Genomic DNA, 19,568 nt, shown 5'->3' with positions numbered 1-19,568 from the left:
ATTGTCTTCTGAGTAGACTAGATCCCAGGGAGGATTTTGTTATTTTGGCTGGTGACCTAAATTGCAATTTCGAGCCAGTTTTGGGTCTTAGTGAAATTTTTGATGAGGAAGATCAAGCAAACAAAATCCCTATCCTGGAGAATGTAAAACCGGTCAAATGTACAACATTGGGCTTGCAATTGACTAATCTATGTACGGTTCACTCACTTAGGGCCTGTAACGGACGATTACCCTCCGACAGCTCTAGGAAACCAACATTCACCAGGAACAACTATAAAAACAACTTAGATTTTGTGATTGCTTCTGTCCCCCTCTGGCCTCATCTTTTGGACCTTGAAGTAATGGAACGGTTTGAAAGTGATCACTATCCCTTAAACTTGACGTTGGACGCTTATCTGTTCAACGACACGGTCCAACACCTTACACTCGAGGAAAGTGATGCTGGTAATTCTGAGATCCATATCAGTAATAATAGAAGATCACTAGAATGGCCATTCATTCTGGATCATAGTGACATTCTAAGTGAAATATACTCACTTTTGGCAGGTACTTTTGGCCCTTACTTAGCTGCAATAGGCGATGATGAAAGTAAAATTTCATTTCTCCAAACTCATCAAAAATTCTTTGCAGACCTAAGGTTACTAGTTACTAAGATGCCAAAAAAAAAACAGCAGAATACCCAGAATCTGTCCCATAGCAAGCCATGGTATGACAGATCCTGTAAAGAGTCAAAGAGGGAATTGCTAATGGCAATAAAGACTAAATCACCAACAGATGTAAAAAGAGCTAGGAGTAAGTACAAATCTGTCCAGAGAGCCTCAAAGATAGCATGGGAGGAAGATAAATGGGCTGATTTGTTGCTAGCCGCCAGGTCACGTGACAATGTGGCCTTCTGGAGGCTGGTCGCAAATGGGAACCATGCAGGTAGGGTAACTAAAGACGTCTTTTTGGATGAGCAAACTTGGGTCACACATTTTACGAACCTATATAAGAAATACGAGGACCCACACATGAATACAGGTGCAGAAAAATTAGAACCCCGAGTAAACCATCTGGATTTTACTTTAGGGGAAACAGAGCTAGCAATATCACAAATTAAATCCGGGAAAGCTCCAGGTTTGGACAAAATCCCGGGGGACCTATACAAGCATGATCTAGGAGTTTGGGCACCTTATATTAACTATCTGTGCAATACATTTTCACGCACATTAGAATTTCCTGAAAGTTGGAAGGGAGCGGAAATTGTTTTAGTTTTTAAAAAAGGAGATCGGATGGACCCATGTAATTATCGGCCAATAAGTCTAATGGACATTTTACAGAAAATTTACTCACGACACATTTTATTACGCGTGAGTAATTGGCTAGATGAAAATGATTTTTTAACTAAATTCCAAGCCGGTTTTAGACCGAAGGTCAGCACAATAGACCAAATCTTTAGATTCTGCTGCCTCTACTGGAAGTACGTAGTGATTAAGAGGTGCCATCTTTATGTTGCCTTTGTAGATCTAAGGGCGGCTTTTGATTTGGTGCCTCGTAATCTCTTATGGAAAACCCTGAGTGCAGCAGGTATGCCAAATAATCTTGTCGTTCAGATCAAAGAGTTACATGAAGGGAACTTTGTGAGAGTTAGATGGGGTCCCAATGGTGAATTAACTCATAAAATACCCATCGAACGCGGAGTACGTCAGGGTTGTGTCCTGGCCCCGACGTTATTTTCCCTTTTTGTAAACGACATCCCCTCCTTTTTAGGAAGATGTAAAAATGACTCTCCCAAACTGAATGGCGAAAAGGTGACATCTTTGCTATTTGCTGACGATACGATTCTGATATCCCAAACAAAAAATGGCTTACAGACTTTATTGAATACTTTTAATGAATACTGTAGCCAAAAGGGGTTGGAGATCAATGGCAAGAAGACCAAATGTATGGCCCTAAATCCAATTAAACCGGATAAGGGCTGTTTAACATTAAATGGAATCAAGTTGGAATCAGTGCCTCATTTCTCCTACCTAGGGGTGACTATGGATTCAAAATTTACTTGGAAAGCCCAAATTGATAAAAGTAAATTAATCTATGCCCAGAATGTAAAACCAATTCTTAGGGAGCATAGTATGAGCACAAGTAAAGCGGTGTCCCCAGTGATGGAATTATTTAAATTTAAGGTCCAAGCATCTGTCCTCTATGGTGCTGAAATTTGGGGTACTGGGTCCAGGGAGACTTTTAGTGTTTTAGACAATAATTTTATGCGTAGCCTTGTAAGGGTCCCTAGAGGTACCCCACTAGTTCCCCTGGAGCTTGACCTAAACTTCAAAAGGACAGATTACCATGTGTTGATCAGACCTCTAATGCTGTGGGTGAGACTATGGCATGTGCCCGAACTTCAAGATTACCGAGACGGGTTGAAGGAGATTATGATTCTGGATAGCCAGAGCAATACCCCATGGCTAAGACATATCAAGACATGGTTGAACAATATAGGATTGCAGCATTTTTGGGAGAATCCAGAGCAGTTACCCGCTAACCCCAAAATAATCCAAAAAAGGGCCTTTTGGAGTTTCATGCTAAGTAGGACTGTAAATATTATGACCAATGGTACCTTGGTTGCAAAATTCCTAAACTTTAAGGATGAACCGCTCTATGAGATTTTTATGGACGAGATAGAGCCGCCACTTGCCAAAACTTTATTTTTAAAATTTCGGTATGGGAACTTATTAATTAAAACCACGTTGGCACGTTGGGCTAGGAACCGTGGTTCAGAATCCCCAGTATTGGATGAAATTTGCCCCATGTGTGACCTCAACCAGACCGAAAATGAACAGCATATTCTATTTTTCTGTCCCTTTTATCTACAGGCTAGAAAGAAGTGGATTAAACCAATATGCCTACTTTTAGGCTTGAGGTCATGCTCACAGGCTCTGAGAATCCTAACAACAAATACTTCTCAGAACATAATATTTAGTGTCAGTAGATTTTTACTTTCCATCTTTTATCAAAGGAAAAAAATAGGGCTACAATTGTAACTGAACTGATTGCTTGGGATTGACATGATGGTCCACCCTATGTTCTATGAATGTATGTCTCCGCTCAATTTATCCTCCGACTTGTATTGTACTTCTTATGTATTGTGTTTTTGTATCCTAGTGATAACATGTTTTAATAACTTTTAATGAAATGCAATGTAATGTATGCACTGTCTTTTATGGCATTTTAGCCGAAATAAAGAATTTAAATGAATGAATGATTGGAAAAGTTGCATTGTTCCACTGCTGAGGTTATATCCTTGCATTGAAGTGCAAGGACGCGTTACATGAGAAACTATTTCTCTTCATTTGTGTGTCTTTCCCTGCTCTTCTACCCTTCTGTTGCCCCACTTTCCTTACAGTTTTGAACCCACCAGATGCTTGCTAGCACCCCCACCTCCCTTATATACTGCTGCTATCTTTGAATCATTAGTGAAAAAATTAAAAAACACTCTATGATGGCCATCTTGTACATGCACGTGTAGGAGAATGTCTTCTCTGAATAATTTGACTTAAAACAAAAAACAAGCCATTCCAAGATAGCTAACAAATTTGTACAGCACTGAGCAAAATTAAAAAGTGATCAGTGGAACACTTGAATTTATCTCTGACACTGATAACTACTCGGGCCACACTTCAGACCATTTTGCTGCCCACCATGCCACCTCAGACAAGAATCAGCGATAAAGAATTAGCCTTGATCCTGGCGCTATAGGAGCAGTTTAGACCTAATGATGAGGTCAGGTACCCTCTGAACAAGAACACAAGACAAAGTTTGGCCTATTTAGGCATTTTCTGTAGGCTGCAGCTTGGTTTTGTTGGCACAGTGAGCACAGTAGTCACTTTTAGGAAATTATGGGTATTATGCTTGAATTATTCTCACACGTTCATGCAGAATGGCCATCTCGGGGACATGAGCTTAGGCAAAGGCTAGAATGGCAATGGGGAGACCTTTTGGCTTTGTCAAATCTTGTTAATTATTCTGCTTCAATGAAATATGTCAAGCAAAAACCCTTGAAGGGCACTATGCTCTGCTTATGGTTGGACTAACTAGGAACCATCTGCTGTTGTTGATGTTTATTACAATTTAGAATTCCTTTTATGGGAACCTGCTCAATTTCTTCAGTGTTCTCCAGTCATTGCTTGGCATTACAAACTCCGAGTAACACCTACAGCAATTTTTACTTTCCTTTGTCCTCTTGTAGACCAATCCCTAGGGGATTAAGTACATAATAAACATAAAGGAAAATGATGAGGACATGAAACACAAACACAAAGTTCAAAATCAACACAAAGGACAATATAAGCTCTCCAGACACTTTACCAATTTTCGGCGATGGCTCCTACTACTTTCAGGGTGTGTTGACACAAAATGCAATGACTATAATACAAACTGAAAATAGAACAGTAGTGTTCAAAGAGTAGAGATTAGTTACAATGGCAGCATGTTTTGCAAACATGTTCAGCATTGACCTGGATCAATATTTAATTGTTTCCTGCAAAAGGCCAGTCCTCGAGTTGCATACTGATTTCAGAATGAGTGGTGTTTAACTGACAACAGTCTATCCCAAGAAATAAATGCAAGTGCCTCCCTCCTACTCTTTGTACTGGGCAAGGCGGGGGAAGCTTAGGCAGTGTAGAGATGATTGATCACTTCCTGTTAATGTGTCTGCTGAGTACACGTCATACAAAATCTGGACGGTGCCATTCTTTTTTCTTTTGCTATATAATTTTAATTGATTTTAAGGAGACAAAACTAATCATTTATTGTTCGCATGTATAGCAAATAGGTTGAGGTAAAAGGTTGTATACATGAAACTAGCAGTTACATACTCACAAGCTCCGGAAATATAAACCATCAGTTAACTAGGAGCAATAGAAGCCTATTATCTAACTATTTTGTAGCAAAGAGGTTATCCCAGTTCAGAAAAATTAATCAAAGTCATCTTGTGATAGAGGACCCTTAAAATACATTTTGAAAGCAAGCCAATGGGTTTGTTTGCTAATCGAAAGGGGTAGGGCATTCAGGCAGTGGTAGCAGCTGGAATAATGATATATATCATATGATAAAGCAGGATTCTGATAGATACATCTGCCGTGTGGATTCCTCACCTTGTGAATATCCCCCTTGCGTCAGCAACATTCGGAAATTCTTTTCGTAGCCTCGCGCCGACGTGGATAGGACGTCACAGAGACACGGCTCCGCTCGCAACTCCGCTGGCGTCACCGACGCCTATAATAGGCCCACGCCGGCGTGATGACATCAGTTCCCTTTTTTCCGCGTCGTCGACGCTAACGATTATTGGGAATCTCTGTAGCCTACTGGTACATTGTTGCCATTTTGTTGCATATTTCTGCTTCTCTGTATCCTGTTTCTTCGAAGATGTCATCCAAGAAGACCGGCTTCAAGCCCTGCAGGGAGTGCGGTAAAATGATGTCCATTACCGACCCCCATGAAGACTGCATCTGGTGTTTAAGTTCCGACCATGATGTGGAGGATTGTTCTTCATGTCGGAAGATGAATCCGAAGGCCCTGAGGGAGAGAGAAGCCAAACTTCTGGTTGCTAAGGTGAAAGCTGGAAAGGAGAAGTCGTCGAGGTCTCGTTCTCGAAGGGCGAGGTCGAAGTCCAGGGCGAAGTCGAGATCTGCTTCTCGAGAGAGGTCGTCTTCGAAGTCGGCGTCGGATCATGTTTCAAAGTCGAAGAAGAAGCACAAGAAGAGGAGACATGAGTCCCGACGTCGGTCTGGAAAGGAGTCGGGCTCGAGGTCGAGGTCACCGAAGAAGGTACGTTCGAAGGTGGTTACTCTCGAAGTCTCTGAGCATGAAGGTGAGGCCTCACCTTCTGAGTCGCATGGGCGGTCTCCCACTCTGGCTCCGAATACTTCTCCGGTTCCGAATCCGTCTCCGGCCCGTGAAGAGGAAGAGACTAGGGAGGTTGTGGATTCTGCGCCTGTTGATGAGCCGAATCCGATCCCTCCTCAGGGCCGGCCTGATGGTTCTCAGCCGCCCTTTCCTGCTCCAGGCCAGGACCCTTCTGCATTTCTTAACGCTATGTATGGCGTCTTCTCAAAGGCGTGGTACCCCTCTGGTGCACCTTCGGGTCCCATGGGTCCTTTGGCATTCAGCCTGGGAGTTCCTCACTCCTATCCTCCGGCTCCGTTTATACCTTACATGCCGGCTCCGATGCCCCATTGGCAGTTCCCGGCTCCGCCGAACTCGTCGACGCCGATTCCAGCGTCGCCTGCTTCTGATCGTCCTCACCAAGACTCGAGGCGCAGTAGTAAGACCAAACGGAAGGACCGCAAACTGGTAGTGCTGCGACCCAACCGTGAAACGGAGATACTTCCTGTGCGACTTCAGGATGGGTATGTGGAAATACGCGTCCTGCAAGTCGAGCGACACCATCCAGTCTCCTTCCATCAACGCTTGAAGAACCTGAACAAGGGTGAGCATCTTGAATTTCTCCTGCTTCAGATAGAGATTCAAGATCCTGAGATCCAAGATTGGACGAAGCCTGCCATCCTTTTTGGGGATCAGGAAATACCGGGAGTAGCATCCCTGACCCCTTTCCTGCTCTGGGACCACCTCTATCGCACCCTTTCGTAACAGAGTTAGAACCTCCTCCTGCAGAAGAGACAGATGTTCCTCGGTGCAAAAACCTTGACAAGGAGGGTAAACAGGGGGGAATTCCCGAAAGGGAAGGGCATACCCATTTTCTACAAGATAGAGAACCCAAAGATCTGTCGTAACCGATTCCCAGTCCTGTAGAAAATGGGTAAGCCGACCCCCAACTGGACCCACATGATCCTGAATAGCGGATCTAGGGCTGCTTTTCTGCGGCAGGGGGGTTGGAAGAGGTGGAGGAAGAGGAGGGCTGACGTCCACGAGGACGCGCTCTTTGCTTTCCCCTGTAGGATCTGTACACTGAATTTTGCTGCTGCTGCTGTTGCTGCTGCTGCTGTTGGCCTTGCCGGAAATTCCGAAAGGAGCGACCAAAGCCCCTGAACCTTCTGTTGGAAGAAGTGCCTCTGATCTGGAGACCCAAAGACTTAGCCGTTGCTCTGCAATCCTTGAATCTCTCAAGAGCTACATCCGCCTTCTTCCCAAAGAGACCTGAACCATCAAAAGGAAGATCAAGCAAAGTCGCCTGAACATCAGCCGAAAAGTCCGATGACTTCAACCAGGCTGACCTCCTAGTGGCGACAGCAGTGCCCATAACACGAGCCACAGAATCGGCAGTGTCCAGACCACTTTGAATAACCTGGCGGGCTGCCGCCTGAGTGTCAGAAATCACCTCCTCAAAATGCAAATGCAGGAAAGCAATTGAAACATTTCCTTGACATCAAAATAAATATACATTACAGTACAATAACTCTGGCATAGAAGAGTGGACAACGGGGAGGCGGGTGGGTCAGTGAGGAATCCACAGGCAGATATAGTATCTACCAGAAAAAGCGTTACCGAAGGTAAGTAACTTGTTCTTCTGATAGATACATCTGCCGTGTGGATTCCTCACCTTGTGAATAGAGTCCCACAGCAGTCCACACTCCCGGAGGAGGGTGTCCACTCTTCTAAACCAGGAAATCCTGAAGGACAGAGCGCGCAAAGTGACCGTCCCTCCTCACTTCGGAATCCGACGGCACAGAAGAATGCCCTCGAGGACCAAGGTGATGGCGGTGGTGGCAGCTCATCTCAGGAGGTCGGGGATACCGGTATTCCCTTATTTGGACGACTGGCTGATCAAAGCGGAGTCGTCAGAGAAGGTGCTCGATCATCTGCAAGAGATAACTCAGTTGTTGTTCAGGTTGGGTTTTTCGATAAATGTACCCAAGTCTCACCTGGTGCCCTCCCAGCTCAACCTGTTCATAGGTGCCGTACTGGACACTACTGTTTGCCGTGCATTCCCTCCTCCTCAAAGGATTCGCGACATTCAGGAAATGATTCCTTTATTTTACAATGGAGCGGTCGTTCCAGTCCTGAAGGTCCTTTGCCTGCTCGGTCTGATGGCTTCTTGCATTCTGTTGGTCATCCATGCACGCTGGCACATGAGGGCACTCCAGTGGTGTCTCCGCAGGCAGTGGTATCAGCACAACGGAGATCTCGGGGAGTCGGTGAAGATCTCCGGAGAAACTGCAGCGGATCTGTCTTGGTGGAGCGTGGAAGGCAACCTGTCGCAAGGGAAGCCTTTCCATCTACCTCCATCGGTGGCCACAGTGAGGAATCCACAGGCAGATATAGTATCTACCAGAAAAAGCGTTACCGAAGGTAAGTAACTTGTTCGGCGGGAGCAAAATAACATGTTTTACTGGAGGGATTTCAAGAGTATTAATTGTAATTCAGGAATATTGAAGAAATATTGTGAATTGAGTCCCTGCATTTAGTGTACAAAGGAGGCAATAAGAGCGTAGGAGGTAGGTCTGATTAGATATGGCATTAAGATAAAAAAGATATGTACAGTATTAGGTAGCAGCAGCACAATAAATTACATGGTGAATATAGATGAAGCTTTAATCAGGTCTACCGCTAAAATGTGTTTTTTAGTGGTGGTCTTTGGCAGTTTCATAGGTTCTCAGTTATCTAGGTTTCAGGTTTTTTCTTCTTGGTTGGGGCAACACGTTTGTTTCTTAGGAAATTATCAAAGGCGACCATACATGTTTCAGGTTCAATAGTAATGGGATGGTGGACCACATTTTTTTTGTAATAAGATTTCTTTCTACACGTCCCTTGGCTTGTGCATCTAAAAATATTATGAGATGATGAAGAGAAACATGTTTGGGAAACAAGTAAAATGTATTACATTAATTTAAAAATATTGATACAATTTTACAGGAATCCATTAGTGATTTCTACTGGTATTACTCTGGGAAGGATGTCATTGATGAACAAGGACAGCGCAATTTTTCAAAAGCAATCAAAGTGGCGAAGCAGGTCTTCAATACGCTCACCGAGTACATTCAGGTATTGTATACTGGAAACATATGCACACTGTCAGATTATATAACAAGTGCTTGGAAGAGGATAAATGTTTTCTACTGGCCGAGCCCACATGCTGTTCAATCGCTGGGCTTCCTTTTCGAAGCAAGAAACTAATGAATCGTTAAACACCCTGGTTTGCTGTAGTCATCAAAGGCTGTCAGGAAGGGGTAATGTTTTGCTGACTTAAATTATGATTTAGAAAACATATTAGTACCCTATTGCTAATTTCTATCGTAGTGTTTTAGGGTTAAAACATTCAGGTGTGGGGTGCGCCTAATAACATGTATGTGAAAGACATAGATATACACTTCTTGGTTTGTGTGTTTTGCTACAACACTACAGTTTCCATCCTTTAACTTTACTTTAAATAGTTAAATAATTTTTCTCAAATACTTTTTTTTTTTTAAGTACACGATCACCTATACTGAGAAATTAAATCTAGCATTTAGAGTTTTAACCTGTTCCCTTAAAAGCACTTTGTTAAATGGCTTTAATTTAATTGTGATTTTTAATCAGACCACCTAAGATTTCAATGTAAATTACTCAGCACACCTAGACGTGACAGTGTGGTCCATTTCTACAGGATGAACTGTGATCCTCCTTAGAGAGTGTAAATCACACCTCAAAAGGCACACATTTCCAGATCTGCACGTATTTGGTTCTCAGTCAGTAACTTTTTACAAACACGTAAAATCCAATCATATGTTAATTTTGAATTTAAATGCCTCGCAGAAAAAACACATTTCATATGGTATTTGTTGCATTGTGAACATAAATACATTAATATTCAAGTATTATAACATGTATATATAATGACATACGCATACATTTTTTCAGCAACATAAAAGATTTACTAGTACTCAACTCGTCTCACTTGTGAAAAAGGTAAACCCTTAAGGCGAACATGCAATGAAGAAGATGTTTAGCTTAGTAACAAACAATGTTTCAAATTGCTTTGAACTCTGCAAAAACATCAAAACACTGTATAGCAAATTTACTTTCTCCCTTTGCTTTTACCTTCAACAACAAAGTACCAGAAAAGGCAATCAAATTCCTCTCCCTTAGTACTCGCTTTAATATGTCTTTTTATAAAACAATGCCTACACTGTTTAAGATACAAAGCTTTGCACGTAGAGAGAGCTGATTAGGCCTTTATTTACTACATTGACTTTATCGTTTGGACAAATAGAAGGTTATTCCAAGATGGTGTCCACCCAATCAAAAAGACTGTTTCAAGAGTACTGAAACAAATGATAGCACCATAGCATATGGTTGTTTCCAATTCCCATTTTGCATGTGGCATTCTGCCTGCCTGAATCTTTTTTGATATTATCTGATGAAGAAAAACTAGTTAACATCCATAAACCTGGTGCAGGAATGGTATGTTTCCTCCCATAGCACCTAATGTAGAAAGTGTTTTCGCAAACCCTCAGATTCAGTAAATCTGAGGATTTGTGGCCACTAGTATACTTTGTATATGAAACCTAATTAACAATTCAGAAAAGGTTTTCTGAATCACTAAATGGGTTAATTAAACGTCAAGGAATCACTTTTTGGAAGGAACGTTTTAAGTGCCCCTTCCAAATAGAGATTTATTAAGAAATGTATTAATGTTTTGGGACCAAAATCCTGCTGCAAAACATTAATATTTTACAATCAATTCAAAATTGATGGTAAGCTATTCACAAATGGGGTACCTAGGGGGGGGCACCCCATTTGAGAATGTTGACAAAAACTTTTTTGGACCACAGTCAACTCCTAAAGTAATGTTTGTTCAAGCTTTTCTTTTTTATTTCTTAAAAGTGTCCTATTTTCCTTCTAGGAAAACAGGCTGCATTTAAAAGAAAGGATTGTGTCAATTAAGAGCAGTCTTAGGTATGGTGGTCTGCTGACCCCAGCAGGCCACCATGTCTGTGACTCTAATCAATCGTAGTGGGTTGCATTGAATCAAAAAACACTTTGATTTTGAATTTAGTCAACCGACCTATTTGTCAATAGGTCGGTTTGTAACGTTTTGTTTGGTTGTAGGTGGATTGTTAGGAGAGGTAAGTATGCACCTACCTCTAACAATAAGGCCACCAATGCAATATAAGTTCCACTTAACATCTCAATACATTATCCCCTGGCTCAACCCTTGGTAGCTGGCACCGAGCAGGCAGGCTTTACTCGGGAGATAGGTATGTAAAGCATTTTAAAACACCAATACATCAAATAAGTAAAACACAACACACAATAAAAATCCCACACAAATGTATAAAAATAGGAGATATTTGTATCTTATGACATTGAAACAACAAATATCCAATATAGGGAACTGGAGATAGAATTTTTTAAAGATTAAATACTTTCCACTGCTTAAAAATGTATAGCACCAACTTGGGACAGCTGGCCATGCTTGACCAGAACACAGTCAAAGTTTAAGGCTGTCCGCGATGGAGCCCTAGTAGGACACACTAATCGTGAGGTCAAAATGGTACCTTCAAACGTAGAAACTTTTCTGGAAGATTTTCTCTCGACAACGAGCAAGGCACTTCATAAGGCCAGATTTGCAGTGGGTTTGCCAGCTTAGTTCAGCAGGAGCCCCTGATCAACTCCTGGAAGTCATGAGCTCCGGTGACATGTCACACAGACCGCTTTTAAAGGCATTTGAAGTGATGATCCCCCCACAAGTGCTTTATGGTGCAGAGGTGCTTTACCTGAGTGGTAAAAGAGGGTGGGATCGGGAAGAAGGTAAAATTTTAAAAATGTTGTTGGCCTTACCAAATAGCTCCATGATCCAATCTATCAGAATGGAGGTGGGATTGACATCATGGGATGTAAAGACTCAAACGTCCTTAATAAGATTTTGAAACCGACAGGAGTCTGGTGGTGAAGAGAAGGTATCGATTTGGTGTAGAGAGGAAATTCAAGCGAGCAGCTTACGCTGGGCGCGAGATGTGAAGAAAACTCTCCAGACGGTAGCTGCGCGCTTGAAATTGAGCCTCTCTCCACCATTGTGGAATATAGACTGCACTAAAAAAATGCTTAGAGACAAAGGGCTTGAATTTTCAAGATCACAAGACATGGATTATCTGAGGTTAAAAAATCAGTGAATTGGGTAAGGAATGAATGGGAAAAGGAGGTCCGGTTCCCATATTTGGATTTACTGCCCAATAGATGGCTAAGACACGAAATCTTAAAGGCTCGGGTGGGCCTAAACCCATGGAAGATTGAAAGAAAAATAAGAATGGCCCTGATCCACCCGGACGGAACCTGTAAATGTGGTCTAGGAGTAAGAAATGATATTTTACATATATTGTTTGATTGTACATGGATTTTAGCAATTCGGAAAACCTTTTTACGTCCAATTTTTTTAAAATATCAGGTGACCTCCCGTGCAGATGCCATTGACCTCCTTACAGAAATGTCTTTCTTGGATATTACAATTGCATTGGGGAAATTTCTGAAAGCAACTAGAGAATATGTAATGGAGGTAGCAAAGGAGGGCGAGAGAGATTAAAAAGTACAGTGTTTCCCAATTTTATGCTATGGTTTTACAAGTGTTGTAAATGTGTAAAATGAATTGTAGTTTTAAAGATCTTTTATCACTATGTGTAATCCATTGTCTATGTATGGTTTATAGACTATTGTCTAAATAAACTTTGTTATCATGAGCTCCGGAGCTTTCAGCAGGACGAACCAGAAATCTAGGCCAGGTCGCCTTTGGACGTAGTTGACTTGACTCTGAACGTTTGATCGGTTCACTTATGAATCTTTTTCCAAAAATTGCTCAAATCTTCTTCAAATTTCTGGAACTTCTTCCTGAAGTTCCTCTTGAGGGTGTAAAGTGTCCAAAACACAAGTTTATGGGTCTAGAAGCTCTGAGATGGTCCTTGGAATTTTGGGACTACAATTACTACAATGCACCTGGCAAAATCCTTACAAGTGCACTGGACGCCTGCTTCAGTGGAGGTCACCCCCCACGCGTCACCGCTGTTGCCGCTGCCTGCCTCCTGTTCAGCCTGTCACGAGCGACCCAGGCGCCGCTGAGCCGCCCGCTTGCCACAGTCTTTTTCCCGCCGCTGCCTCCCTGCGGCCCCGCCCCCCGACAGCCCATTCGCCGCCCCGCTCCCGCCACCCAGCTGACCCGCCCTCCCGGATACCTTCTTATGACGCCCACGCGCAGTGTTGACGCGCAGCGGGCGCGCCGATTGTGCGCCGAAGGCGCGCCAAAGGTAAGCCCGTCTGCGCCTGTCCGCGCCTGGACCGCGCCCAGCGCCAGGACCCCTGGTCCTCGCCGATGCAAGACGACCCGACAGACCTACGCCGCCGCCGCCCTCAACGCACTCAATGCTGACCGGAACCCCGCCTGCTGCCGGGCCACCCCGAAATGCATTCACGGACCCTTCACCTGCAAAACCTGCAAGTTCACCTGCCTCCGAACCTGCACCACACCCGCCAGGCCAGACACCAGCAGCAACCACCTCAAGTGTATCCTGCTCAACACCCGCTCCGTCCACAGACACGCCGTGGAACTCTGGAACCTCCTCGACACAACATCACCAGACATCGCCTTCCTCACGGAAACATGGATGAACGCCTCCTCAGCCCCCGACATCGCCATCGCCATCCCGGACGGGTACAAGATCATCAGGAGTGACCGCATCAACCAGACCGGAGGAGGCATCGCCATCGTCCACAAGAGCACCATCCGCATCTCGACCGATTCCAACGACACCTTCGCCTCCGTGGAGCACCTCCACTTCCAGATACACACTGACCCAAAGACAACCCTCAGAGGCACCCTCGTCTACAGACCCCCGGGACCACGCACCCAATTCAGCGAAGACATCACGGACTTCATTAGCCTGCACGCCCTCCACTCCACCGACTACATCCTCCAAGGGGACCTCAACTTCCACCTGGAGAACAACAAGGACCGCAACATCGCCGCCCTGCTAGAAAACCTCGCCAACCTCGGACTCAAGCAACTGGTCAACACCCCCACCCACTACGCCGGCCACCCGTCTTCTCTTCCAGCAAGCACATCACCTTCAGCCACGCCACCGGACTCCACTGGACCGACCACAGCTGCGTCCACTTCAGCTTCAGAAGAACCCCGACCCACCACCACCCGCAACAGGTTCCTCACAGGAGCTGGAGCAAGATCACCGCCGACCAGCTCACCACCTCCCTTAGCCAGAGCCCACCCACCAGCACAAAGGACCCCAACGAAGCAGCCAGCAACTTCACGCAGTGGCTGACCGCCTGCGCCGACGACCTCGCACCACTGAAGAACCCTCCCAGCAGACCCAGAAGCAAGAAGGCTTCCTGGTTCACCAGCGAACTCAAGGACTCCAAGAAGAACTGCCGCACCCTCAAGAAAGCCTGGCTCCTCGACCAGACCACAGACAACATGACCACCCTCAAACAAGCCACCCGCAAGCACCACCAGCACATCCGCACCACCAAGAAGAAATCACTGAAGGAACGACTGGACAACAATGCCCACGACAGCAAGGAACTCTTCAGCATCGTCAAGGAGTTCTCCAACCCCTGCACCGGCAACAACGACATCACTCCTTCACAAGATCTCTGCGACTCTCTCGCCTCATTCTTCCACCGCAAGATCGCCGACATCCACAACAGCTTTGGCGCACCATCCACGCACCCAACCGTCAAACCAACGCCCCCCACCGCCACCCTCCGCACCTGGACCACGGTGACCACTGAAGACACAGCCCGCACGATGAACACCATCCACTCCGGATCTCCGACCGACCCCTGCCTGCACCACGTCTTCAACAAGGCCGACTCCACCATTGCACCCCAACTCCGGAACATCATCAACACCTCCTTCAACACCGCCACCTTACTGGAGAGCTGGAAGCATGCCGAGCTCAGCGCCCTACTGAAGAAACCAACAGTGGACCCCACCGACCTCAAGAACTTCCGCCTCATCTCACTCCTCCCTTTTCCTGCGAAAGTCATCGAGAAGATCGTCAACAGACAGCTGACCTCCTTCCTCGAGACGAACGGATCCCTCGACCCCTCGCAATCCGGTTTCAGAGCCAACCACAGCACCGAGACCGCACTGATCGCAGCCACCGATGACATCCGAGCCCTGCTCGACAACGGGGAAACAGCGGCACTCATCCTCCTGGATCTCTCCGCAGCGTTCAACACGGTCTGCCACCGCACCCTAGTCCAACGCCTCAGCAACATCGGCATCCAAGAGAAGGCACTGGAGTGGATCATCTCGTTCCTCGCCGGAAGAACACAGAGAGTTTGCCTCCCCCCGTTTCGATCCGAGGCCACCAAAGTCATCTTTGGCGTACCACAAGGATCATCACTCAGCCCCACCCTCTTCAACGTCTACATGAAACCACTTGCAGCCATCGCACGCCAACACAACCTCAACATCATCTCCTACGCCGACGACACCCAGCTGATCCTCTCCCTCACCAGGGACCCAGACACCGCCAGAACCAGCCTACACGAAGGGATGAAGGACGTCGCCGAGTGGATGAAGAACAGCCGCCTGAAACTGAACTCGGACAAGACAGAAGTCCTCATCCTGGGACCATCGCCCTCCGCCTGGGATGACTCCTGGTGACCTCCCGCCCTGGGCACTGCTCCCAAACCAACAGACCACGCACGCAACCTGGGCTTCATCCTGGACTCTTCCCTCTCGATGACCAGACAAGTCAACGCCATCTCCTCATCATGCTTCAACACCCTAAGCATGCTCCGCAAGATCTTCCGATGGATCCCGACCGAAACCATGAAGACAGTCACCCAGGCACTCATCACCAACCGACTGGACTACGGAAACTCCCTCTACGCCGGAACCACAGCCAAGCTACAGGGGAGACTCCAACGCATCCAGAACGCCTCCGCCCGACTCATCCTGAACATCCCCCGACGCAGCCACATCTCCGGCCACCTGAGGGACCTGCACTGGCTCCCCATCAATAAGAGGATCACGTTCAGGCTCCTCACCCAAGCACACAAGGCTCTCCACGACCTGGGCCCCAAGTACCTCAACGACCGACTGACCTTCTACACTCCCAGCCGCCAGCTACGATCTACCAGCCTCGCCTACCTTTAATTCCAAAGTCAAATTAGCATATCATTTACTTTTAAAGACAGTCTGCAAAGCAGGGCTGACTTTAAAAATGGCAGCAGGCAACACAGTAGTGCACACTCCAGTGCAGGATATCTAGGGGCCCTCTAAACCTCCCTGCCCTATTATATACTGGAGACATATAGGTAGTTTGAAACCTCTTTGCTCTGTTATAAACTAGGGACTTACAGGGGTCTGTTATTGCCAATTGTAATTATACTTAATTACCATATACCTTTTTAATGAGAGCACTGGCCCTGGACATGGTTAGCACAGCACAGGCACAGTCAGATTCATATACCACCAGTATCAGTTAAAACATGGGGAAGATCAGGGCAAACATAAATACTTTCTCGCAATTTTCATGCAGAAAATATCGGTATACAATTTGCGACCACTTTTTGCGAATGGAAAATTCAGGCCCCATAGACTTTTAAGTAGAGCCAAGGCATGTACTTATGAACACTGGACAAATTTACAGGTCACCGTATTGCAGTTTAGATTATAACATCTGGAGTAAAGTACACACTCCTGCTGCTCTACTTTGCACACAATTGTTTGTTGAAGAGCTGCAAAATGTTTAGCATGTCTTTTAGATCCTGATGTCTTTCCCTCTCTGCCTCTGGCAGCCAATAGTCTTTCTTCAATATGTTAAAAGAAACCCCCTCACTCTGGCATTCATGTTCTGACCTTTGAAATAATATTTTGAATTAGGATCCTTATCCTTTTAATTTATATTACAGAATTTCCCCTTTGACTCTAATCTCCGGTGCTATGCAATAATAAATAAGCAATTAGCAGATATTCGAAAAAGGCAAGGGATTCCTCTAAAATAACCCACAGAAAAAGAAACAGTCAACATATGCTTTTAAATGTCTTTGGTAATCTTCACAGTGATTTGGTATTAATAGCAGGATTACTTTGACTATTACAAATCTTACTGCAAAAATAATATTTTATGTGTGTTTAATGTACAGCAAAACTTTATGGCAAAACTTTAATATGTACATATGAATTTTTGTTTGTGCTGGAACTTTCAGTTTCTTGCTTATTTCTACTGCAGGGGCCATGTACTGGTAATCAACAGAGCCTGGCACATAGCAGACTGTGGGATGCAGTGGTTGGGTTCCTTCATGTCTTTGCCCACATGCAGATGAAACTGTCTCAGGTATGAAAGCAGCATGTCACACAGAAACTTGATAAACTAAAAAATGGGAACTATTTGAACAGGTGTGAGCCTACCATTCATGTTTTTTGTGGTCATCTTGGATGAATGACATTTTAATAGCAAGACATTTCATGTAAAAATTGTTTATTTTAATAATTCTCTTTTTAATAGGCTTTTTGGAAAGAGGAAAGTAGGGGTTTTTACTTAGCAGCAGGATATTAGGATACCAGTTTGCTAGTATTTGGTTGTCCTGCTATAATTCTCATATATCAGTTTTTTCATCCACATTACATTGCGCCTAGGCTTTCAAATTAAAACTAAGAATTGTAAACATGAGGCTCAATAGCTACATGAGGCCCAATACCTGGAAATATTATAGAGGGAAAGCAGCACCCACACGTGTTTCACCTCACATAGGTGTTTGAAATTAACAAAACATTTCTAGGTTGTGCCTGGAAACTTGCACATGGGGGAGGTGGGCATACTGAAGAGTCCCTTATTTGGGAGGGACCGTGGGGGTAAGAAGATAGTTCCTGAGGGTCTAGAAAAGTATTTCAGAAGCCTCTGTGGATGGGGTTCTTGTGATGTCACTGTGTGAGCTGTGACTAGAGCATCACTTCTGTGGTGTAAGGATTGTCCATGAGGAGGAGAATGAAGTTTTATAGCCATTCTAACTGGAGAGGGTGGTCGCTCAAACTAGGGCTTTTGTTTGTCCATGCTAACGTTCATTTTGCATCTTAGGCAATGAACTACGATATGTACTAAGGGACCTGAGAGATCAGGAATCAATATTGCCTTACTTCATGTCTCTGAAGGTAGTGACCATGAGATTAGGATTTGGGGACCCAAGAGGAGTGTGAGTGGTAAGAGGAAGGTGTAGCCATGCAACTTTCTGTCCTCTAGGTGCTGCTTATGCTGGCTGAGAGGCAGCTGACAAGAGACCTGAACCCAAGCAAGCAAGACACAGATGTGTGCCATTCTTGATTACCTGCGTTCTGTGCCAGAGATGGACCCCCACCACAACCCCAAAGCACAGGAGGGCTCAGGGGTAGGTAAAGTCTTCCCTGGTTAACAACCTGTCTGGAGTGGCCTGCTGTGAGAAGTTGGCCTGATATGTAGTGCTCACTATTCTAGTGATCACTGTGTATCATTCCAAACGACCCTTATTGATGATTGGTTGTAAGTCAACCGTATAGACCAGCTATCCTAGTAGCATGGACAAGAGCAGTCTTTAGGCTAAACTCTAGAGGGCGCGTTAAGCCAGCTGTTATACCATCACATATACCCCTTGAACACCAAGTGAAAGGACACCACACAAGTTGTTATGAAAATAAAAGGATATTTATTTATAACAAGTCTACCCTGATCTCTTTATGAGTCAGGGAGCTAAGCACACAACAAAACTCTTAAGAAAATACTTTAAGTTGCACAATTTACACAAATGCCCGAGGGGCACGAAAAACCATATACTACAAAAGTGGAATGCGAAATACTAGCAGGTAAGTAACAAGATCCAGAGGCTTTAGGATCGCTAGGACTACACTACTGAACCTTCAGGTTAGGAGCAGGAGGCCTAGGGGGATCGGGTGCAGAGTGTGCACTCTCACGCGGGATGCGGGACAAAGTCTATGGATGCTAGATTTCGTAAAGTTAGTGTTATCGGACGAATCCGACTAGATAGGCTAAAAACGAAAAAGGATCTGGACACTTAGATAGTGAACCTACGTTGGAGCCCAGGGGCTGCGGCTGCATAGGGTTCAAAAGACGTCGGGAATCCTCGTTACAGTCTATGGAGCCTGAAAGAAGAAGTTGCTGGCAGGCGACCAGTGATGATGTCCGGAGTGATCCAAGCCTGGATCGAAGATGGAGACGACCTGAAAGCAGAGGGGACTCAGTTCTTAATCACTAGCCAGTGATTAGGTGGGCACCAGGATGGCACCGGATGAAGTCACCTCAACCAGGTGAGTGGGCGACGCTGGGCTCTGCAGTCTCTCGGACCAGGAGGCGTTGTCGGCGACCAGGATGGAGGTGCGAGCTGTCCCACGAAGGTGTCTGCTGTAGGCGATGCTGGACGCCGTATGTAAATTATATAAACAGTACCCTCGCGACTGAGGTAAGCCCGCACCACTGCTGAATAACATTTCCTTATGCATGCTAGCCGCATCCGCCGTTTTGAATGTGCTCTAGCTTTCAATCAACCACATCGGCATGAAACTCACACGCTCCCCAATACTTTAAAACTTGCCAGTTGCAACTCGTCGCTGTGCCGGGTTTTATGGCAACTTCTCAGTTATCGGT

General features: G+C 45.2%; 1 protein-coding gene across 1 annotated transcript in view; it reads left to right on the top strand.

Moving 5' to 3' along the window:
- Positions 1 to 19,568, top strand: part of RYR2 (ryanodine receptor 2) — a 3,481,211-nt gene that overhangs the window by 2,953,703 nt on the left and 507,940 nt on the right. Inside the window, exons 86-87 of the mRNA XM_086925791.1 lie at positions 8,851 to 8,979; positions 17,166 to 17,270. Coding sequence (XP_086781917.1) covers positions 8,851 to 8,979; positions 17,166 to 17,270 — 234 coding nt within the window. The remainder of the gene's footprint in view (positions 1 to 8,850; positions 8,980 to 17,165; positions 17,271 to 19,568) is intronic.

This window comes from Lissotriton vulgaris, chromosome 6, assembly GCF_964263255.1.
Source record: "Lissotriton vulgaris chromosome 6, aLisVul1.2, whole genome shotgun sequence".
Classification (NCBI taxonomy): Eukaryota; Metazoa; Chordata; class Amphibia; order Caudata; family Salamandridae; genus Lissotriton; species Lissotriton vulgaris.
The sequence above is the reverse complement of the archived record's forward strand: the minus strand, read 5'-3'. Positions and strand labels throughout refer to the sequence as shown.